Below are 25,158 nucleotides of genomic sequence, written 5' to 3' on the forward strand. Positions count from 1 at the left end.
TTTTTTGATACCGATCTATTACATCTTCGATCTTAATTTTTATAAGGACTTCTTTTGCGACATTACAAATCAATGCATCATTAATAAAATTATCACCCATTTTGTTACACAAATTGGTTTTCAAGAGCTTCATCGCAGGAAAACATATTTCCATTGTTGCGGTCGTGACGGGTAAACCAAAGTCAGCTTTAATAGCCTATAAAACATAGGATAAAAGCGACGTTTCCCCATTTCCACCATCAAACGGAAAAGGTCGGCAATTCCCTGTAAACTAGTGAATCTGTCATCTTTATGACCACAAAATGGTAAAACATTTTTCATTAAAAATCTAAAAAAAACCATCTAAATCAGATAACTGAAGTTTATAGTTACTCTAGTAAACTTCGGTTTGCTTCTTAAGGGCGACACTAATAGATTGTAACATATTCTTTTGGAGGATCCTTCAACATTTGATTCATTTGACCTCGACCTATTTAAAAAAAATACCAAAATCCACCTTAACAATTCAATATTTCAACAAGTAAGTAATACAACAACTCAACAACTAACCAAAATAATTAATTGAAACAAGTCAACAAAAACTCAAAAACTGATTTCAAGCAAAAACAACTACTAATTTCAACAAAAAAACTAGTAGTTTCAAGAAAAAAACCAAATAATTTTATAAACCTAAAAAAATCATACTTGTTTCATTCTTGGGTTTAGAGAGACCACAATTTCAGCGTGGAGAGGTCTTAGATTCGACCTGGAGGAAGCTTCACAAATAGGGTCGACCAGTGTAGTTTTTTTTTCTTCTAAGTCATTCCCTCTCTCACTCTTGCTTCATGTTGTTTCTTTTTACCGATCAAATCACACAAACACAAAGACATTTGGACTTTGTGAATTGGGCTATTATATATATATATATATATATATATATATATATATATATATATATATATATATATATATATATATATATATATATATTTGGGTCGTGATAATCAAGGTCAGAAAGAAATGATTCGTAAGCTGGTTTTGAGTGATTTCAGAAAAACACGATTTATAGTGGTAATATAATTTTTGAGTGATAAATATTTTGTTATTGTTTGTAATTGTATCATGGATGTATGTCTATAACACTCGAATCCAGGTACTTTCCTTTTTAGTCCTTGAAATAAAAATATAATTGCGAAAGAGCTCCTGTCGTACGCTGGGCATACGTCTATGTACGCTTAGCATACATGGGCATGTTGGATCTGGAATCTGAGCCACGTACGTGGGGCGTACGTAGCCAAAACTAAAAACCCTAATTTTAGGTCATGAGCCCTATTTAAACACATTTATGACCTTTGGACCCTCACCCTTATCAGCCTTCACTACTATTAACGTCCCTAAAACCTTAGTTTGCCTTTGAGAGTGATATTTGAGCTTGGAAGTAACTTTAGTGGCCTTTTTGGTGTGTTTCCAAGAAGAAGAACTTGGTGATCAAGCTTTGGACGTGGTTGAGCTTCAAGATCCTGAATCTATTTCATCTTAGGAAGCTTTTGAAGGTAAAAAGCTCATACCTTGTTGATCCTTTTGATAGTTAAAGTTAGGGTTTGTTTATAAGCTCATTTTGGGTCCATGGATTCTCTTTTGGGAGTTTAGGCAACTCCATAAGCTACAAATGTTAGATCTTAGTCTGTATGATGTGTTAGAAGCATAAAAATGTTATCTTGGTGGTTGATATGAAACCATGCATGGATCTAGGTCCTTAATGTGAGCTTTGATAAACAAAAATGGATGTTGGACTCCCATAATACATGCTAAGGCATAAAGTTGCCAACTTTATGCCCTAGAACCCCTTTAATGTTCGAGATCTGGAAGTTAGATTAAACGGCTGCATGGATTAAGCACCAAATGGCTAAAGGTGCTGAGAAGCTCAGTACATTGAGTGTACCAAGATGTACGCAGCGTGTACTGCATGGTGATCGAGTACGTTGAGTGTAATGAGTTTACGTCGCACGTACGCCCTAGTGGGATTTTGGACTTTTGTTGGACTTTTGGATCATTGGGCCTTAGTTGGTTTTAGGCTTTGACCTGTTTAGAGTAGGTGGGCCTTTGTCTTCTACTAATGGGCCTTAGGTGGTGTAGTTGGGCCTTTTGGGCCTTGGAGCCCGTTATTTCTTTTGGGCCAAGAATGGTTAGGCCCATTTTGGGAAAGGCAAGTAGACCCTTATCTTAGGTGTTTGGACTTGGGGTTTAGGCCCATGATTTGGGCTTATGACCTAATTCTGATTAGGGCTATTTATTTTTTATAGGGTGAGACTTTCTTGTTCAGCAGTCGAGCATCTTGTTGTTTCCAGCAGACTGAGGTAAGTTTTCTCACTGTATCAATGGGTCGAAGGCACCAAGGCCGACCCATTATTTGTGTTAAGGATACGGATTATTTGTGTGATATGTGTATGAAAGACCCGGGTTTGGCCTCTGGCATTTATATGAAAGACCAGGATGTGGCCCCTGGCACCTGTATGAAAGACCAGGATCTGGCCCCTGACAGTTGCATGAAAGACCAGGATTTGGCACCTGACAATTGTATGGAAGACCGGGATTTGGCCCTCGGCAAGAATTATATGTAAGACTATGATTTGACCCATAGCATTAATTTGTATGTTGGTATGTGGTACTTTGGGGGAAACTTACTAAGTGTTTGCTTACAGTTTGTGTTTATGGTTCCAGGTACTTCCGGTACTAAGGGGAAGGGTCGGCATGATGGCACAACATTTTCTCCTGTTATTTTTGCATTTTAGATATTGTACTCTAATGATGTGACATTTATACATTATGATGGTTTTAGAACAAATTTTTATATTTGTGGTATTTGTTTTAAAAAATTGAAAAATTTTATTCTGGTTTTGGGCTGTTACAAATTGGTATTAGAGCCTTAGTTTGAGGGATTCGGGTACACTCTCGGGTGTGTAAGAACTCAAACTAAGGAAATGATAATCTTTTCAAATGAAAAAAAGAATTGAGTTTTTCTGAAAAAGGTTTTCTTAAGTAAAAAGGAGAGTGCAATGTGTGCGATCAGCCAAGCTCAAGTAAGTGTTTCCCAAATTACTCATGCTTATGTATTGCGATTAGTATGCTTGATATGTGAATTGCATGCTAGAGTGGGGCTAAGGATATCTTCAAGAATAATGTGATAAAATTGCCAAATTTGTGTGATGCCTTACAGCTTAGGAAAATTGGATGCCATGTATTACTTGGAATCGATGTTGACTCTGTTATTTGCTAAGTGTATGCTTTCAAAGTTATATATGATTAGGATTGCATGGCCCTAGAATGATGGATTCTGCCTCATTTCCTGTTCCTTGTTTGGTTGTGGACTTAGGGTAGAAAATTTATTTGACAGTCTATGTGATTCTATTTGTGTATAACTTGCATGCATAAGGCAACCAGCGGTGTTGATTGAGGGTTCTAGTTCTGTGAGGGTTGAGAAATCCTAGAAGGTTCTAGTATATGTGTGATGTGTTTATGAGTTTTGTTCCTAAGTATAGTATGGTGAATTCAAGGAATCAGGTCTGACCTTGAGGAAGGTACAGGTAGGTGTGGAAAGGTAGTATTGGGCCCGTACTACTGGAAGCACAGGACCTGTACCCGAGACGAGTGCATATCTGGAAACTCTAAGGAGACTGGTGAGGAGGATTCCCCTCGAACTTCTTTATCGATTGTTTTCTATGTTGTATTTTCATTTTGAGGATGGTGATGACTACAAGAGGAGGTTCAGGTTCGGGATCGGGCTCTGGTTCAGATTCAGGTGTTAAACCAATCGATGAGAGGCTACGCGAGTTGATTAAAGTTGAGGTTACTCGTGGCATTGTTGACGCTACCCCTGTTATCTTTGGTACCATCAAGGAGGGGATCTTGGAGATCTTAGAGGAGCGGCTCTGATCCTTTCGAGCTGAGATTGTCGCGGGTTGGATTGGTGCTTGAACTCCCTCATTCCGGGATTTCAAGGTGTGCGGAGTGCCTGAGTTCTTCGGGGTTAAGGACCTCATCGCTAGCCGCCGCTGGATCGCTGACATGCAGAATGCTCAACGAACGAGCTTTTGCCCCGAGGCGTCAAAGGTGGGATTCGCGTCCTGTTTGATGATGGACAGAGCGCGGGACTGGTGGGAGGAGGTCACCAGGGTGGTTGGGAGGATAGTTGTTACAGTGATGACTTGGGATGATTTTGTGGAGACGTTTTATTGGGAGTTTGCATCGGCTATTAAGGTGCTGCACCTAGTAGAGGAGTTTCAGGATCTTCACCAGACTACAGAGACTGTGGCCGAGATCACCGCCAAATTCAAGGAGAGGGCATTTTTGGTTCCACAGTATGCTGCAGATGAGGAGATGAGGAAGACGAGATATCATGCTATGTTGAGGGATGATATCAGGGAGTTCGTGAGCTTTTCAGGGTGCAAGACCCTGAATGATATGATTGACAAGGCCCATGAGCGGGAAATTGAGTTAGAGCTTCGAACGAAGCGAAAGTCAGAGCAGGTGCAGACAGCAGTGGGTCAGGCCAATAAGCCCAAGACCTTCGATACTCACAGCAGAGGCCAGCAAGGTCGAGGCCGATGTGCCAAGTGCGGCAAGCCGCACTGTGGAGCTTGTCAATCTGCGGGCTCCGGATGTTTTAGTTGTGGCCAGGCAGGTCACGTGAACAGGGACTGCCCCAAGAGGGCTCAGACTTGATTCCACTTCAACCAGACTAGCCATAAAATGGCCTATTGTCCGAGATTGACTGGGGGTTAAGTGGTGACGCCTGCACCCACCACATTGAGGATTACCAATGGCCTCTAGGGCAAGGCGTAGGCCCCTGCGGTGAAGAGCAGGGCTTTTTAGCTGACCACTGACAAGGCCCGTGCCGCGACGGATGTAGTTATTGGTATGTGACTTAACTCTATCTTTTATTGCCTTCTTGTTATGATTATGTTTATTATCATCTAGTATAGGGACCTTTTTGGTCAATGGGTTGTCTGCTCATGTTCTGTTTGATTCGGGGGCTACCTGATCCTTTGTATCTCTTGCGCTCAGCAAGAAGTTTCGAGATGCTCCGGGGACTTTGGATTCCCCTCTGGAGGTGGAGATCGCGAATGACGGTACTGTGAGTACTTCGATGGTTTTCCGGGGGTGTGTTTTGAACATGTTTAGCGAGAGATTCTCTATTGATTTAGTGTCGATTCTCTTGCGAGGATCAAAGGTTATTATTGGGATGGATTGGTTGGGCCCAAATGGGGTCGTGATTGATTGCGAGCAGCAGCTAGTGAGAGTTCGAACCCCAAGTGGGGGAGAATTGGTTATTTCAGGAGAGAGAGTTTTGCATAGGCCAACTCTCTATTCAGCCACTAGGGCGAGGAGATATCTACAGCAGGGATGTTATGGGTTTCTAGCTTATGTTTCTGACACACGGGTTGAGTCCTCGACTGAGTTGAGCGAAGTACCTATTGCAAGGGATTTTCCTGATGTTTTCCCCGAGGATTTACCCGGAGAGCCTCCTGAGAGGCAGGTAGAGTTTCAGATTGATCTAGTACTTGGTGTTGCCCCGATAGCCAAGGAACTGTATCGCCTGGTACCGCCTGAGATGCAGGAGTTGTCTACGCAGTTGCAGGAGATGTTAGACAAGGGTTTTATTCGTCCAAGCAGTTCTCTGTGGGGAGCACCGATTCTTTTTTAGAAGAAAAAGGATGCTTCACACAGGATGTGCATTGACTATAGGGAATTGAATAACCTAACGGTGAAGAACCGATACCCACCGCCTCGGATTGACGACTTATTTGATCAGCTTCAGGGCGCATCTTTGTTATCCAAGATTGATTTGCGATCAGGGTATCGCCATATGAGGTTCAGGTATGAGGATATTCAGAAGATAGCCTTCAGGACTCGTATGGTCATTACGAGTTTGTGGTGATGCCCTTCGAGTTCACCAATGCACCTACAACATTCATAGACCTCAGGAACTGGGTTTACAGGCTAATACTGGATCGGTCTGTGATTGTTTTCGTTGATGATATTCTGGTCTATTCCAAGACCAAGGAGCAACACGAGCAGAATTTGTGTGAGGTATTAGAGAGCCTGAGGGAAGAGAGGTTTTATGCCAAGTTCTCCAAATGTTAGTTTTGGTTGAAGGAGGTGCAGTTTTTGGGGCATATCGTCAACCAGAAAGGGATCCTGGTTGACCTGAGGCAGTGATGCGTTGGGAGGTTCCGAGGACAGCATCGGAGATTCAGAGCTTTTTGGGGCTCACAAGGTATTATCGGAGATTTATCCAGGATTTCTCCAAAATTGATGTGTCCTTGACTCGCCTAACAAAGAAGAATGTGACCTTCCGGTGGGGGCCTGATCAGCAGCTAGCTTTTAATATGTTGAGGCAGAAGTTATGTGAGGCCCCGATCCTGGCACTCCCAGAGGGTTTGGATGATTTTGTGGTGTATTGTGACGCCTCTATTTCGGGTTTGGGAGCTATTCTGATGCAAAGAGGTCACATGATTGCTTATGCTTCGAGGTAGCTGAAGCCTCACGAGGCAAATTACCCCACACATGATTTGGAATTGGGAGCTGTGGTGTTTGCCCTCAATATTTGGAGGCATTATTTGTATGGGGTCCAGTGTACTATCTACACTGACCACAAGAGTTTGAGATATTTGATGGACCAACCGAATTTGAATATGTAGAAGCGGAGATGGTTGGATGTAGTGAAGGATTACGATTGTGAGATCTTGTACCACCCTGGGAAGGCCAATATGGTGGTCGATGCTTTGAGTCGCAAGGCAGCAAGCTCGCCTATCCGAGATGCTTGTTTGAGGATGACTGTCACTTTACCTTAGATGGATTTGATCAAGGAGGCTCAGGTGGAAGGATTGAATAAGGAAAATTGGGAGACTGAGTGGATTAGAGGGCATATTCCTTTGTTTGTTAGAGAGATTCGGGGGTTGTTGACACAATGTGGTAGGGTTTATGTGACACCAGTCAAATTTAGGTCAAAAATAAATTGATCAATAATCATAATTGGGATGAAAAAAGTGGTAGAAATTGTAACAAGGTTTCCAAAAATATAAAGAACACTGAAATCCAAGTTATAACGAAGAAGTTATGACCAATCGAAGATCCGCGACATAAGCGGCAAAACACTGTTCAGTGTAAAAAGTGAATTTTCGATAAAAAGGCTTTTTAGCCTTAACAATCTAAATGAAAGTTGTAGCATATGTTAAACCGAGAATGTTCATAAAAAGAACGTAAAAATCTGACTTCGTATGAGGAAGTTATGATTTTTCTAAGTTTCGGTTTAGCAGTAGACAACTAAAAATTCGAAATATAAATCGATCGATATTTAGCCGACACAACTTAAATGAGAATTGAAGGTCTCGTCAAAATTAGTACAACGGTAAAAAGACAGACGAAAACGGACGTCGGATGAAGAAGTTATGAATTTTTAACGGATTTCCTGTCCCGGTCTGTTAAAAATAATAATATTAAAAATAAAGTCAAAATTAGCCGACAAAGTCTAAACGAAAGTCGTAGAGTATAATTTTACCTACGTGTGCATATAAAGAACGCCAAAAACGGAGCTCGTATGCGAAAGTTATGAATTTCGCAAGTTTTTGGCACGAAAATCGAGAAATGTTGAAAACCAGGAAAAATCGCATGGACCCTCTTCGGCCACGTCACCCTCGCATGCGAGGCTTCCCCGTGTCCGTTACGTGTCTTCTGCTGATTGGACCGAAGTCTCGCGTGTCACCTTCTGATTGGACCGATGATGCTCGTGTTGCCTTCTGATTGGACCGAAGTCGCGGTCCAATGGCTAGCCGACATCCTTCGCATGAACAGTAGCCGCCTCACCCGGATCCGACACGCGCATTGCCTCTCTGTCTCGCATCCGAGCCTTGGCCTCGTGGCCTTCACAGCTGATGACGCGTGCCTGCTGACTCACCCTTCGGACCGCACCCTCACACCCCCATATAAAGGGTGCGAGACTTCTCGGATTTTAGAGATTTTCACCCTTTTTCACCTTTTCACCCCCTAAACTTTCTTACGACCCCCCAAGGCCCCGGTATCGTATCTAAAACCCGAAGCAAGCCCTAAAGCCCCGAAATTCTCGAGAAGATAACCTCTTTCCAGTCGAAGTGCTGCCCGCATAAAGCCCAGTTTTTAATCAAAAACTCGTGGTTTCTTCGAGAAAGATCATCTATAGAAACGAAACGCTGCCCAAATCACCACTTATCAAGTGAGTTCATACCCCTATAATCTATGTTTTTAATGGTTTTTAAATGCTTTTTAGGGGGGAATCCAAGTTTAACACAATATAAATTGTGTTAATAATTGTATGTGATAATAATCACACAAAGGGTTTCCTTATGCTTTTAAGAATTACCAAATACTTCCAAAATGAATTAAAACCATGTTAAATCTTTAGAGTCATGCAAACTCCGTTAAATTCTTTGAAAAAGGTTTTATAAACTATTTCAAATTATAATTTCCAAAATCATGTTTATATATGAATAAATATATAAATAAGATTTCTAGAGCTTAGGACTAATGAATTATCTTATTTCCTTTTCCTTGTTTGGATGTGGAATTAAGGTGGTGTTATTTGTCCGAAGGTCGTTTCCTTCTTATATATATATATATATATATATATATATATATATATATATATATATATATATATATATATATATATAATACATATATGAATATAAAAGGTTACTTCATTCGATATCATTACCTTTGTATCATGCTGAGCAAAGGTGTTCATCCATGAGAAATCATGCTAATCAGATAGAACATATAAATTATAATAGGTATAATTTATGATTCAAAACTAAATATACAAGTATGATTCACATTCCAAGGAAAGTACCAACAATTCATTTACCTATTCTAGGATATGTATAATACTTTTAGTATATGGATAATATATTAAAGAAGTAATAATACATCATACCGGGTTTGCATTAACAAGGGTACAATACAGAGTACCAGGGTTAGCAATCACGGGGTAATAATACATCATATCGGGTTTGCATTAACAAGGGTACAATACAGAGTACCAGGGTTAGCAATCACGGGGTAATAATACATCGTAAATCTCGTTGAAACAATAAATTTGTGAGACTCTTCATGGTGTACTTATCTAAGTACGACCTTAAGTCCTGACTTATTAACCAGAATCTCCTGTAGGGAGGGCGTGAATTTGTGTATAGATCTATATGGGACTGACAATCCCGCACCTTCACTGTTCGCTACAGTTTGGCCGGCAGGCCTAGGGTGTCAAATATCATATCGTTTCCGACGCCTGAAGAACGTCGCATCAGGCACATCAGTCATATTAGTATGGTTAATAGAACTCACATGGATAAAACAACGAGTAAATTACTAAGTAATATACTTCTCTTAAAACAGTAAGAAAAGATAATTACATCCTGACCAAATATACCTTCTGTTAGTTTTTACTTACAGTAAAAACTATGTATCGTGAAATCAAGTATGACAAATATACTTGTACTTCTGGTTTTGGAACATTTAAAACCACAAAGCAGTATTATGGATAATATAATATTTTCCAGGATTAATACTAATGTTTTACCGTAGAACGGATATAACTAAGAATACTTTTACAAATGAAACGGTTTATGGGATTAAACTACTTTTACAAATGAAACGGTTTATGGGATTAAACTACTTTTACAAATGAAACGGTTTATGGGATTAAACTACTCTTACATATGAAACGGTTTATGGGATTAAACTACTCTTACAAATGAAACGGTTTATGGGATTAAACCACTTTTACAAATGAAACGGTTTATGGAATTAAACTACTTTAACAATTGGAACTTAATCATTCAGTTTCTGTAAACTAGTATAACATAAAGGACCTTTAGTGGTTAATTCTATAATTCCTTAGTTTTTACATCAGAGTTATACATAAGTAATATCCGATTGACAGTGAAATGTGTGACTTCCTCCTTACTTCCTGTTCCTTGTTTGGTTGTGGTCTTAGGGCAGATACACCCATTTAACTGTCCATTCGATATTAGATTATATATAATTAGTATAAACTTAGTAATTACAGAGGGAACTATTGAGGTTATCAGTTTATCACCTCAGGAAACAATAGAATTTTTTGGAGGAACCAGCGAACTTTTCCAAAGAACTTAGAGTATACTTTATAGAACTAAAATACTTATGAACTAACCAGCTTAAATGTTGATCTACTCTTTCAAAATAACTTGTATTCTCAGGAATCCAGTAGACAGGTACACTCCTGAAGCTTTTGAGAAGACTACCTAGTATCGTACTGCGACTCTTGTCTTCTACTGTACCTACTTTGGTGTTTGAATATGTAATGTTTAAACACTTATGTAAAACTTATATTTATTAATGCAATAGTTGTTTGTAATTTGATTACTATATTGCATGTGTTGTGATACTTACATGAAGTCCTCCGCCCCCGAACGTTTCCGCCGTTCTGGTTTGGGGGTGTAACAGATTGGTATCAGAGCAGTGTTTATAGTGAACTCAGTATATCAGTCATAAAAGATATACAACTATAAACCCATTGGGATAAAAATACTCTGACCAAGAGTTATACTTTAAAAATATAAAAATATTTTATAAAAGTATAAGTACATGCAGAATATATATACTAGAATGAGTATCACAAGAGGAACAAAACAAAAGTATTTGGATGTTAGACATTACAGTTAAACCTAGACAGTGACGTAATCATATTTGGGATCAATATAGCCTGATCAACTATATTCATTTGAGATATGACCAACATGTGTTTGGTAGTGATTGTAGTGTTGCAACAAGTCTAAAACTTACCTAGGTACCAGAAGAATTCTAGAACCAAACATAAAGATTAAAATACTATGGGAGTATTTTAGGATGCCATAACAAGAAAATTGAAAACTTGTCAAGTTCTTATATCTAGAAGTCCAAGAATCAAACTTATAACTAAAATACCATGGAAGTATTTTAGATACCATAAATAACTTTGGGGAAATGTTAAAAAGATCTTTTCTGATAGGTCTATAATTACTAAGTGGATACGTTAAGGTTATATATAGATGAGATTTCATAAACTTAGAATATGTGATTTTCACTCTACTTCCTTTTCCTTGTTTGGATGTGGTTTTAGAGTAGGATTACTTATTCGAAGGTCTATTTGATCTGGATTATATATAATCGGTACACACCATATGCTTATAGAAGGACTAGAAAGGATCACCTTCGTAAAAATTTGAATTTTCTCATAGATTCTTTAGACATTCCCATTCTCGTATAAACCCATTAGATATATGTAGTTACTCCAGCAATCAATAGAAGAGTCAAGGAGGATCCAACATAATTTCATTAGGAGAATTCCGAGAAAGAAACAGATGATAAGTAAATAAACTATAGAAATCATTTAGTGCCCTTACCCTATTAAGGACACCAATGAGAGATTCGCATGAACTTCCGAGATTCAAAATCTTCATTACGAGGTAATGGGGATCAGTGTCAGAACCGGAAGTAAGACAGCTCAGGAATTCAATATACCTACGGAGGAGAAGGACACCCTATAGATACCAGGAGAGAACAAATCATTACCACCCAGAATAGAACAGAGAACAAAGGAAAACCATGTGTGATTCATGTGAAGTGTTTGAGCACCTTTTCATCTAAGTAATAACTAGTAAATTGATTCAACCTAGTGAGTTAGTGATTACATTACTCACATTAGGTTTTGAGCTTATCCTCTTTTCCTGTCACGGCTAATAACAATAAATCAGATCACGAAATCTCAATTGATAGTGATTACTTCTCAAATTCATAAGTCTATTTTATGTAGAATTTATTATGAATTGTTTTCAAATCATTTCGAAAGTTGGAAAACGATATCCACCAATCGAAGGTAACTTAATTCGGATGATACTCGGTTCATAACCATTCTAGAAACTTATTTTTGTTCCTTACCAGGATTGCATCATAGGGATGCAGGTCGAATCATTGAGAACAATATAACAAAACGAAAGATTTATATGTAGATACAAATGGTTAGAATACATTTAGAGCCAACGATAGTCGCTCACGAGCTCATTTTCTTATCATGAAACAGAATCATGCCTCTGAAGGAACGTAACCAACCCACCAGCAAAACACCAATCCTTCAAATAGATGCGGCTACATTTCAAGCTGCAGTCACAGCAGCTGTAGCAGCTGTCATGGCACACCTTAATGCTAACAACACAAATATTTGTAGTAATGCTATCGGTAACCCCGATCGTGGTGATGACCAAGTACAGCAACGAGTACCTATTTGTAAGGACACTTCGAACCTTAAGCCTAATATCCTGAAACGAAAGTTCGAGAACAAGAAAGGGAGTTGTTCAACTCAAGAACCTAACAGAGGGCAACGAACTGGGGCAGTCAATACCCCCATCAGCCCTGTTATTCTAGCACCGACCACGTCGTACTTAGGAAACCTCCTACACTGCAGCAAGTGCAACTACCATCATCATGGAGTTTGCCGAGAGCTGCATTGCAATAGATGCAACCTGAAGGGGCATACCGCCTGCATCTGTAGAACTCCGGTTAAGTTCATCACTTCAACTACCAATGTTGGAACCATTCCCATATGTCACCTTTATGGTGAAATAGGACATTACAAGAGGGACTGTCCAACAGAGAAGAACGACGGGGGAGCAGGAGGAGTTTGACCCCAATACATGGGAAAGCATCAAAGAACCCTGCTATATTTTGGTACGCTTCCAAACCCCGATAAATATCTATAATTATGATGACTCTCCCGTTCAAATTAAATCACAGCATTCGTATAAAATTTGAAACCCTAACAGGTAAGCTATGATGACTTAGTGTATACGTAATGGTCATTTATAATTAAGATTTGTAGACTTAGAGTGAGTAATCCCGCCTCATTTCCCTTTCCTTGTTTGGTTGTGGATTTAGGGCAGGGTTGCTCAGTCAAAGGTCTTACCAATCTTAATTATACATGACTTGTATACACCAATCGATTATAGAGAGACCTAGTAAGGATCATTTCATGAAAGTTCATAATTTCAAATTATCAGAATCCTCGTATTGGTAGTACCCGCCAATTTTGAATCAAAAAGGGGATTCGTAACAGTAATAACAAAATAAAATCGGAAGCGCTGAAAACTTAGGTACATAGGATGGTTCATCATCCTAGTAATCATTCCTCCCAGAATGACTTAGTATCTATTTCGTAGAGAAAATTCTGACATCCTCATTCGACATGGTTTGGCCTGGCCCTTACCATGTGAAAATTCTTATGCTGTATAAGAGAACTTTTCCTTAAGCAGCCGTAAGATGAAATTCTTCCAATCCATAACGCAAACCCTTAGGTTGTCTCTCATTTCAAAACTTCAGAAGTACCCACGCGAAGGGTACCACGCCCTTCTAGCCTACTCAGTAGACAAGAAACTTCAAACGAAAAGCGCCAAAGTAGTCTTAGAAGTCAGTATCCATCGAAGTACTCCAATAGATCTCATAGGAAAATCATTGTACCGCAGGTCAAGTTCAAGAATAGAGACTAAGAACTCATTAGGTTAATCTATCACTTCTAAGTGTATACCCGGGAGTGGTATATAATTTAGACTTAACAAGATTTAGGATGTGTAATTCTGCCCTATCTCCTGTTCCTTGTTTGGTTGTGGACCTGGGGCAGAGTCACTCATCCGAACGTTTTGTGAAATCTAAATTATATACGACTTGTATACACGAGGTGATGGTGGATGAGCCAAGTATGAGTCTTATCATGAACTTCGGAGCAAAAACCTTCATCATATATCCTACCAGGAGGAATTCAACGTGATACCACGACAGTGGGTCGAGCTACTAAATGACTACGAATTCGAAATTCGTTATCATCCCGACAAAGCCAATATAGTAGCTGACACCCTAAGTCGGAAAGAGTACTCAGGTCATAGAGCCAATCATTGACTATGATAACCCATTCAAATCTATCCACACAAAGTAAGGAGGTTCAACAGGAAGCCTTGAAACCTGAAAATGTGGCAGGTGAAACCTTGGGGAGAATGGATAAGAACGTATGTGATCGACCTTGGTAAAGCATGGGATACCCATTTACCAATTAGTCGAGTCCTTTACCATGCTAGCATTTAAAGTTGCTCCATTTGAAACCATTAGGTAATACGCAACTAGCTAGAGGTCCAATTTCCACACAGCACCTTTGCTGATCTGGAATTCATCCGAGAAACTACCAAAAAGAAAATATGAATCAGGAAGTGACATAAAGCTTCCAGAGTTAATCAGAGAAGCTACGGCTTCGATAAAAGAAAACCCTTGGAATTCCAGGTTGGTGACCTTGTCATATGAAGGTCTCACCCCGGAAGGACAAGATACGTTTGAGAAAGCGTGGAATACTAAAATCCAAGGTACATAGGACCATTTGAGATTCTTACCATAATCGGTCTTGTAGCTTATAAACTTAAACTACCACAAAAACTTAATAACATTCATCCCACCTTTCACATATCTAATCTAAAGAGGTGTCTATCCGATGAAACACTTGTTATTTCACTCGATGAAATCAAGTTAAATAAAAGTCTACACTTTGTAAAAGAACCAATAAAAACCATGGATAGGGAAATCAAAAGAACCAAGCAAAATCTTACCCCGTTAGTGAAGGTTCGCTGGATTATAAACCAGAGACCTGAATTCTCTTGGGAAAGGGAAGATTAGATCTAGTCCATGAGTCTCACTTTAGACTTAATTTCGGGACGAAATTCCCTCTAACGGGGGGATAATGTGACACCAGTCAAATTTAGGTCAAAAATAAATTGATCAATAATCATAATTGGGATGAACAAAGTGGTATAAATTGTAACAAGGTTTCCAAAAATATAAAGAACACTGAAATCCGAGTTATAACGAAGAAGTTATGACTAATCGAAGATCCGCGACAAAACCGGCAAAACATTGTTCAGTGTAAAAAGTGAATTTTCGATAAAATGCTTTTTAGCCTTAACAATCTTAAATGAAAGTTGTAGAATATGTTAAACCGAGAATGTTTATAAAAAGAACGTAAAAATATGACTTCGTATGAGGAAGTTATGATTTTTCTAAGTTTCAGTTTAGTAGTAGACAGCTAAAAATTCGAAATATAAATCGATCGATATTTAACCGACACAACTTAAACGAGAATTGAAGGTCTCGTCAAAAGTAGTACAACGGTAAAAAGACAGACAAAAACGGACGTCGGATGAAGAAGTTATGAATTTTTAACGGATTTCCTGTCCCGGTCAGTTAAAAATAATAATATTAAAAATAAAGTCAAAATTAGCCAACGAAGTCTAAACGAAAGTCGTAGAGTATAATTTTACCTACGCGTGCATATAGAGAACGCCAAAAGCGGAGCTCGTATGCGAAAGTTATGAATTTCGCAAGTTTTTGGCACGAAAATCGAGAAATGTTGAAAACCGGGAAAAATCGCATGGACCCTCTTCGGCCACGTCACCCTCGCATGCGAGGCTTGCCCGTGTCCGCTACGTGTCTTCTGCTGATTGGACCGAAGTCTCGCGTGTCACCTTCTGATTGGACCGATGATGCTCGTGTTGCCTTCTGATTGGACCGAAGTCGCGGTCCAATGGCTAGCCGACATCCTTCGCATGAACAATAGCCGCCTCACCCGGATCCGACACACGCATTGCCTCTCTGTCTCGCATCCGAACTTCGGCCTCGTGGCCTTCGCAGCTGATGACGCGTGCCTGCTGACTCACCCTTCGGACCGCACCCTCACACCCCTATATAAAGGGTGCGAGACTTCTCGGATTTTAGAGATTTTTCACCCTTATTTTCACCCTTTTTCACCTTTTCACCCCCTAAACTTTCTTATGACCCCCCAAGGCCCCGGTATCGTATCTAAAACCCGAAGCAAGCCCCGAAGCCCCGGAATTCTCGAGAAGATAACCTCTTTCCAGTCGAAGTGCTGCCTGCATAAAGCCCGGTTTTTAATCAAAAACTCGCGGTTTCTTCGAGAAAGATCATCTATAGAAACGAAACGCTGCCCAAATCACCACTTATCAAGTGAGTTCATACCCCAATAATTTACCTTTTTAATGGTTTTTAAATGCTTTTTAGGGGGGAATACAAGTTTAACACAATATAAATTGTGTTAATAATTGTATGTGATAATAATCACACAAAGGGTTTCCTTATGCTTTTAAGGATTACCAAATACTTCCAAAATGACCTAAAGCCATGTTAAATCTTTAAAGTCATGCAAACTCCGTTAAATTCTTTGAAAAAGGTTTTATAAACTATTTCAAATTATAATTGCCAAAATCATGTTTATATATGAATAAATATATAAATAAGATTTGAAGGGCTTAGGACTAATGAATTATCTTATTTCCTTTTCCTTGTTTGGATGTGGAATTAAGGTGGTGTTATTTGTCTGAAGGTCGTTTCCTTCTTATATATATATATATATATATATATATATATATATATATATATATATATATATATATATATATATATATACATATATGAATATAAAAGGTTACTTCATTCGATATCATTACCTTTGTATCATGCTGAGCAAACGTGTTCATCCATAAGAAATCATGCTAATCAGATAGAACATATAAATTATAATATGTATAATTTAAGATTCAAAACTAAATATACAAGTATGATTCACATTCTAAGGAAAGTACCAACAATTCATTTACCTATACTAGGATATGTATAATACTTTTAGTATATGGATAATATATTAAAGAAGTAATAATACATCATACCGGGTTTGCATTAACAAGGGTACAATACAGAGTACCAGGGTTAGCAATCACGGGGTAATAATACATCATATCGGGTTTGCATTAACGAGGGTACATTACAGAGTACCAGGGTTAGCAATCACGGGGTAATAATACATCATACCGGGTTTGCATTAACAAGGGTACAATACAGAGTACCAGGGTTAGCAATCACGGGGTAATAATACATCGTAAATCTCGTTGAAACAATAAATTTGTGAGACTCTTCATGGTGTACTTATCTAAGTACGACCTTAAGTCCTGACTTATTAACCAGAATCTCCTGTAGGGAGGGCGTGAATTTGTGTATAGATCTATATGGGACTAACAATCCCGCACCTTCACTGTTCGCTACAGTTTGGCCGGCAGGCCTAGGGTGTCAAATATCATATCGTTTCCGACGCCTGAAGAACGTCGCATCAGGCACATCAGTCATATTAGTATGGTTAATAGAACTCACATGGATAAAACAACGAGTAAATTACTAAGTAATATACTTCTCTTAAAACAGTAAGAAAAGATAATTACATCCTGACCAAATATACCTTCTGTTAGTTTTTACTTACAGTAAAAACTATGTATCGTGAAATCAAGTATGACAAATATACTTGTACTTCTGGCTTTGGAACATTTAAAACCACAAAGCAGTATTATGGATAATATAATATTTTCCAGGATTAATACTAATGTTTTACCGTAGAACGGATATAACTAAGAATACTTTTACAAATGAAACGGTTTATGGGATTAAACTACTTTTACAAATGAAACGGTTTATGGGATTAAACTACTTTTACAAATGAAACGGTTTATGGGATTAAACTACTCTTACATATGAAACGGTTTATGGGATTAAACTACTCTTACAAATGAAACGGTTTATGGGATTAAACCATTTTTACAAATGAAACGGTTTATGGAATTAAACTACTTTAACAATTGGAACTTAATCATTCAGTTTCTGTAAACTAGTATAACATAAAGGACCTTTAGTGGTTAATTCTATAATTCCTTAGTTTTTACATCAGAGTTATACATAAGTAATATCCGATTGACAGTGAAATGTGTGACTTCCTCCTTACTTCCTGTTCCTTGTTTGGTTGTGGTCTTAGGGCAGATACACCCATTTAACTGTCCATTCGATATTAGATTATATATAATTAGTATAAACTTAGTAATTACAGAGGGAACTATTGAGGTTATCAGTTTATCACCTCAGGAAACAATAGAATTTTTTGGAGGAACCAGCGAACTTTTCCAAAGAACTTAGAGTATACTTTATAGAACTAAAATACTTATGAACTAACCAGCTTAAATGTTGATCTACTCTTTCAAAATAACTTGTATTCTCAGGAATCCAGTAGACAGGTACACTCCTGAAGCTTTTGAGAAGACTACCTAGTACCGTACTGCGACTCTTGTCTTCTATTGTACCTACTTTGGTGTTTGAATATGTAATGTTTAAACACTTATGTAAAACTTATACTTAGTAATGCAATGGTTGTTTGTACTTTGATTACTATATTGCATGTGTTGTGATACTTACCTGAAGTCCTCCGCCCCCGAACGTTTCCGCCGTTCTGGATTGGGGGTGTGACAGTTTAGGTTCCGGCATCAGATGGGGCGAGACAGAAAATTTTGGAGGAGGCGCATAAGTCAAAATTTTCTATCCACCCGGGGGCCACAAAGATGTACCAATATTTGAGGTTGAGTTACTGGTGGCCCTATATGAAGAGGGAAGTTGCGTGGTTCGTTGAGCGGTGTTTGACTTGTAGAAAGGTGAAAGTCGAACATTAGAGACCTCACGACAAGGTACAACTGTTACCCATCCCTATGTATCACTATGGATTTCATCACAAATTTCCCACGATGGCGTGAGGTGTTGATTCTATCTGGGTCATTATAAACAGGTTGACCAAGAGTGCACCTTTTATCCCGATTACCAAGAGCATATCCGCAGAGAAGTTAGTTGATATATATGTTCGGGAGGTGGTGGTCAGGCACAGGGTGCCGGTATCCATGGTCTCGGACCGTGATGTTCATTTCACCTCCAAGTTTTGGAGGAAGTTCCATGAGGAGTTGGGTACTCAATTGCATTTTAGTACAACATACCACCCTCAGACCGATGGCCAAAGTGAGCGGACGATCCAGACACTTGAGGATATGCTTCAGGCTTGTGTATTGGATTTTGGAGGAAGTTGGGATACTTAACTTCCGTCGGCAGAGTTCTCCTATAACAATAGTTATCATGCTAGTATTGATCGACCTCCTTTTGAGTTATTGTATGGAAGGAGGTGTAGGACCCCATTTTGTTGGGGGGAGGTCGGTCATCGGGTCATGGGAAGCACTGAGGTGGTGCTTAAGACTACTGAGTTGATTCAGAAAGTGTGCAAAAGGTTGTGGGTGGCGTAGAGTCATCATAAGAGTTATGCTGACCGACACCGTTCAGACCTTAAGTTTCAGGTGGGAGATTTGGTACTACTGAAGGTGTCACCTTGGAAGGGTGTCATCTTGTTTCATAAACGGGGCAAGTTGAGCCCTCGGTTTATGAGTCCCTTCAGGATTTCTACCCAGGTAGGCAGGGTAGCATACCGCCTGGATCTTCTTGATGAGCTCAGTCAGATCCATAACACCTTCCACGTGTCTCAGTTTCGGAAGTGTGTAGCCGATGAATCAGCCGTGATATCGTTGGACGATATTCAAGTGGATGAGCACCTAAATTATGTGGATATTTGAGATTGGAAGTAACTTTAGTGGCCTTTTTGGTATGTTTTTCAAGAAGAAGAACTTGGTGATCAAGCTTTGGATGTGGTTGAGTAAAAAGCTTTTGAAGGTAAAAAAGCTCATACATTGTTGATCCTTTTGATAGTTAGAGTTAGGGTTTGTTTATAAGCTCATTTTGGGTCCATGGATTCTCTTTTGGGAGTTTGGGCAACTCCAGAAGCTCGAAATGCTAGATCTTAGTCCTTATGATGTGTTAGAAGCATAAAAATGTTATCTTGGTGGTTGATATGAAACCATGCATGGATCTAAGTCCTTAATGTGAGCTTTGATAAACAAAAATGGATGTTGGACTCCCATAAGAGACGCTAAGGCATAAAGTTGTCAACTTTATGCCCTAGGACCCCCTTAATGACCGAGATCTGGAAGTTAGATTAAGCGGCTGCATGGATTAAGCACCAAATGGCTAAAGGTGCTGAGAAGCTCAGTACGCTGAGCGTACCAAGATGTACGCAACGCGTACTGCATGGCGATCGAGTATATTGAACGTACTGAGTTTACGTCGCGCGAACGCCCCAGTTGGCTTTTGGACTTTTGTTGGACTTTTGGATCATTGGGCCTTAGTTGGTTTTAGGCTTTGACCTGTTTAGAGTATGTGGGCCTTCGTCTTCTGCTAATGGGCCTTAGGTGGTGTAGTTGGGCCTTTTGGGCCTTGGAGCCCGTCATTTCGTTTGGGCCAAGAATGGTTAGGCCCATTTTGGGAAAGGCAAGTAGGCCTTTATCTTAGGAGTTTGGACTTGTTGTTTAGGCCCATGATTTGGGCTTATGACCTAATTCTGATTAGGGCTATTTATTTTTGATAGTGTAGGACTTTCCTGTTCAGCAGCCGAGCATCTTCTTGTTTCCAGCAGACTGAGGTGAGTTTTCTCACTGTATTAATGGGTCGAATGCACCACAGTCGGCCCATTATTTGTGTTATAGGATACTGATTATTTGTGTGATATGTGTATAAAAGACTCAGGTTTGGCCTCTAGCATTTATATGAAAGACCAAGATGTGTCCCCTGGCACCTGTATGAAAGACCAGGATCTGGCCCCTAGCAATTGCATGAAAGACCATGATTTGGCCCCTGACAATTGTATAGAAGACCGGGATTTGGCCATCGGCAAGAATTATATGTAAGACTATGATTTAGCCCATAGCATTAATTTATATGTTGGTATGTGGTACTTTGGGGGAAACTAACTAAGTGTTTGCTTATAGTTTGTGTTTATGGTTCCAGGTACTTTCGATACTAAGGGGAAGGGCCTGACATGATGGCACAATATTCTCTCCTATTATTTCCGCATTTTAGTTATTGTACTCTGATGATGTGAAATTTGTACATTGTGATGGTTTTGGAACAATTTTTATATATGTGGTATTTGTTTTAAAAATTGAAAAATTTTATACTGCTTTTGGGCTGTTACAATGTCCTTAAATTCTTTGATCCTAATGATGTTGTTAATGAGAAATGTATTAAGGAACTTGTGGTGCATATTATCTATCGAGTGTGAATTTAGAATAATAATGGTTTTTTGTGATTATCGATAATTTTTTACTTCTTAAGTAATTCTTGATTGTTTCTGTCAAAAAACCATGTGGGACTTAATATTTTAGTCTTTTTAGCAGACTATATCACATCTATCTTGAGTTCAATCCTAGGATTATGCTAACTCAACGTTCTAAAAAAATAGCTTGTTGATGTGTTGGATTAAAAATAAAAGTAGGGGTTAAAAATAAACATGTTTGGGTTTAGAAAAAGCATTTTGTCGTTTGGTTTAACAAAGTACGTTTTTATTTTTGGGTTATAAAAAGTACGTTACCATTGTTTTAGCATTTTGGGTTAAAAAAGTAAGTTGCCGTTTTTTGTTAAAAAATGTATGTTGTCATTGTTTTAGGTTAACAAATAGGTTGTTTTTGCTTCGTAAGATATGTAATACATGTAAAATCCATTTTAGTAATCTTGTTTGACTTTTTGGACCCTCTGTATATTAAAAAGGTATATTGGCTTTTTTTTTTAAAGATTTGAGGCATGAACAAATTTTTGTTTTTACTTTTTTGGTAAGATATGTATGTTGTTTTGAGTTAAAAATAAATATATTGTGTTTGGTTAAAATAAAATACGTTGCATTTTTGTAAGTTAACATTTTTTCCTTTAAATCATAATATGTTTATAACTTGGATAAAAAATATAACTATATTGCAATTTTATGTTAAAAGTAATTGTATATTACTGGTTTTGCCAAGTACATGTATATCTAATTTAAAGGAACTAAATAACATATAAAACACTTGAAATTACACACAAACTAATTAATTTCATGATTTCAATCATAAAACGAGTAAAATTGATCTTTTTACAATGTAACTTTTCAAGTACTTGAGATAATCCCTATTCGTATCAAAATATGTTATTGTCGGACGTTTGTCTACGAGGTTCCACGAAACAAAGAGCGATGGTTTTTCATTTGGGTTTTATAAAAAATAATGGGACTTAATTTGGAATGATGTGATGGAGTTTGTGGAAGAGTTTTTGTAACAGGGAAGATATTGTCGGGGTGCAACTCTTCGTTTATAACTCTTATTCCCAAGGTTGATAGTCTCATCGTGGTTACATATTTTAGGCCGATTAGTTTAATCGGTGCACAATATAAAACAATCGCGAAGCTTTGGCGTCCCGTTTCACAAAAGTTATTGATAGTATTGTTAGCCATGAGCAATCAGCGCGTTTGTTACAGGTCATTAGATTTTTTATGGGCATCTTATGGTTAACGAAATAGTAGATTGGTTCAAGAAGCGGAAGAGGAAACTTATGATTTTCAAAATCGATTTTGAAAAGATTTATGACTCAATAAGTTGGGAGTTTTTAGAGCAGGTGATGGTGATTCTCGGTTTTAGGGTGAAATGGGTGTCATGGGTTCGTGGGGCGTTAATGTCGGCTAAATCCTTGGTGTTGGTGAATGGTAGCCCTTCTGATGAGTTTAATCTCGAGAGAGGTATTCGTCAGGGTGACCCGTTATCCCCGTTCCTCTTCATTTTAGTGATGGAGGCTTTACATGTTGTCGTGGAGGATGCCATTGATGCCGGTGTTATCAAAGCAACTAAATTGGGAATATGATGATTTCTCATCTTATCTATGCTGATGACACTATTTTTTTGGTTGACTGGTGTAGATCCAATGTTGTTAATGTGGTGTGGCTTTTGGAGTGTTTCTATGTTGTTTCTGGGTTAAATATTACTCTACAAAAATCTTTATTATATAGAGTGGGGTGAATGAAAAAAATGTGAGCTCTTTGTCTATTTGACAGGTTGTAAACCCGGTGTTTTTCCTTTTGTGTATCTGGGTCTTCCAATGGGGTCTTCTATGGCTTGTATTCAGCATTATAACCCCATTGTGGAGAAGTTTCGAGTTACGTTGTCTCGTTGGAAGGCAAATATGTTATTGATAGGTGGTCGTTTTGCTTTGATAAATTCAGTGTTAGGCTCCATTGACACATATTTTCTTTCTTTTTTTCGCATGCCTGTTCAGATTAAAAAGAAGTCGGAATCATTGCGTTCACAAATTTGTTGGGGAACCACGGAGCGGACTGGTAAAATTCCTTGGATTTCTTGGAATATAGTTATTGCATCTAAAGATAAGGATGATCTTCAGTTTGGTAGCTTGGAAGCTTTGAATTATGCCTTGTTACAAAAATGGCGGTTGAGATATTACCAGAATCCTAATTCCATTTGGGTTAAGTTGGTAAATACAACCCATGGTACAAAAAATCGAGATGTTTTTCATCCTCAGGTTGGTCGTGGAGATGGGGCGTGGGCCCATATAGTGGGGTATATCAATACGATGCATGAAAAATGTATTATTCCATTAAATATCCTAAGGAAATCTGTTGGAAATAGGTGTGATACAAGATTTTGGACATATATTTGGGTAGGAGAAACTCTTTCATGTCGAGGTTTGATAAGTTATTTGCTTTAGAGATGCGTTAAAAGTGTTTCGTTCATCAAAGGTGGGGTGTGATGGGAACCTGGCGATGACGTCGACCCATAAGAAATGGTGATAAGCAAGTGTAATTTGATGAGTTGAGGAGGATTTTTTCTGATGTGGTCTTTCTGGTGTCAAAGATAAATGGCGATGGCTTTTACAAGGTTCAATTGATTTTACAGTTTCTAATGCTAGGAAAATTATTGATCAAATGTTGCTTCCGAATGCGATTACTCCCACTAGATGGAATCCATACATCCCTAGGAAGGTTAATATAGTTGTGTAGCGTGCGTTGTTGGATTTCCTTCCTACAAGATTGAATTTATGTCGTAAAGGGGTTGAAGTGGCTTCTTTGTTATGTCCGATTTGTTCTTCTTCCGTGAAAGTTTCGGATCATGTTTTTGTTTCTTGTGAGCTTCCGGTGAGTATTTGGAAAAACATTTTTTTGTTGGATTGATAAGGTTCAACCGATTTGGACGGCAATGGATGGCATTGTTAATTGGATGGACTCGTTTTCAGAAGATGCCATGAAAAGGAGCATGTTGAAGGCTATTCCCTTTATGGTTCTTTGGAGGATTTGGCGGTTTCGTAATGACTTGATGTTTGGAGAGTTGGTGCCTCTACGGGATGAGATTTTGACAACATTGTTGATTTTACGTTTAATTGGTTCGTTTTTAGAAACTCAAAAATTTCTGCTAGATGAGTTTATTGTCTTAATAACCCTTATCTAGCTATTTCCTTGTAACTTTTTGACTTTTCGATTTTTAATTCAATTCAGCCGTTCTAGAAAAAAAATATATTCACATCATATTGGAAAAGCAGATTTTTTATTTTTTAGACTAATATATATATATATATATATATATATATATATATATATATATATATATATATATATATATATAGGACGGTTCAAATGAGAACAGTAAATAAAGTGAGAACGTGAGAACACTACTTTATGTTATTATTCTACTATAAATTTTGTATATACAACTTTATGACATTATTCATTGACAAATATATCAACACTCACATTATTATTCACATTAAAACTTTGTATATACAGTTTTATGACATTATTCATCAAGGAATATATGAACAATCACACATTAATATCCACGTTAAAATTTACTAAATTATTACACACATATATATTTTATAGTAAAATAGCAACATAAAATTGAATATATGAATACTTATATGTTAATATTCACATTATAATTACTACAATACTATACACATTAAATTCAAAGTAGAATAATAATGTAAAAATGGTGTTCTCGTGTTCTCACATGATTTAGTGCTCTCATTTGAACTTAGCCCTATATATATATATATATATAGGCTTAGGTTATTTTGTTTTTACTAACTATTGTGTGCCAGAATGCACAGATCTGGACCAACGGATAGAATTAATCAATGAATATGATTTGAGAGTGTATGATATTACAATGGGATAACATGTACCATATAATCACACAAATTTTAGCAAAAGGGTATTTTGGACAATTAACTACATTTATAAAAGGAAATTTTTGGATTTTTAGGGATAATTAACTCTCCTAATTTTAAAAATCTGAATTTTTTAATTAA

The 25,158-nt window shown here is 38.0% G+C and overlaps 1 protein-coding gene across 1 annotated transcript; it reads left to right on the top strand.

The window, feature by feature from the left end:
* The first annotated feature begins 22,347 nt into the window (after positions 1-22,347).
* On the top strand, positions 22,348-23,570 carry LOC145112332 (uncharacterized). Its single transcript, XM_079048508.1, has 4 exons — positions 22,348-22,669; positions 22,757-22,810; positions 22,892-23,411; positions 23,516-23,570. The coding sequence occupies exons 1-4, from the start codon at positions 22,348-22,350 to the stop codon at positions 23,568-23,570; spliced, it is 951 nt and encodes a 316-aa protein (XP_078904634.1).
* Positions 23,571-25,158: the final 1,588 nt, after the last annotated feature.

The sequence above is a fragment of the Lactuca virosa genome, chromosome 5 (genome assembly GCF_052849685.1).
Source record: "Lactuca virosa cultivar CGN04683 chromosome 5, Lactuca_virosa_CGN04683_v6, whole genome shotgun sequence".
NCBI classification, from domain to species: Eukaryota; Viridiplantae; Streptophyta; class Magnoliopsida; order Asterales; family Asteraceae; genus Lactuca; species Lactuca virosa.

Coding starts and splice junctions, on each gene's coding strand:
- LOC145112332 (XM_079048508.1), top strand. CDS start 22,348: ATGGTTAACGAAATAGTAGATTGGTTCAAGAAGCGGAAGAGGAAACTT. Junction 22,670..22,756: donor GGAGGATGCCATTGATGCCG/GTGTTATCAAAG, acceptor TGACTGGTGTAG/ATCCAATGTTGTTAATGTGG. Junction 22,811..22,891: donor TGTTTCTATGTTGTTTCTGG/GTTAAATATTAC, acceptor TCTATTTGACAG/GTTGTAAACCCGGTGTTTTT.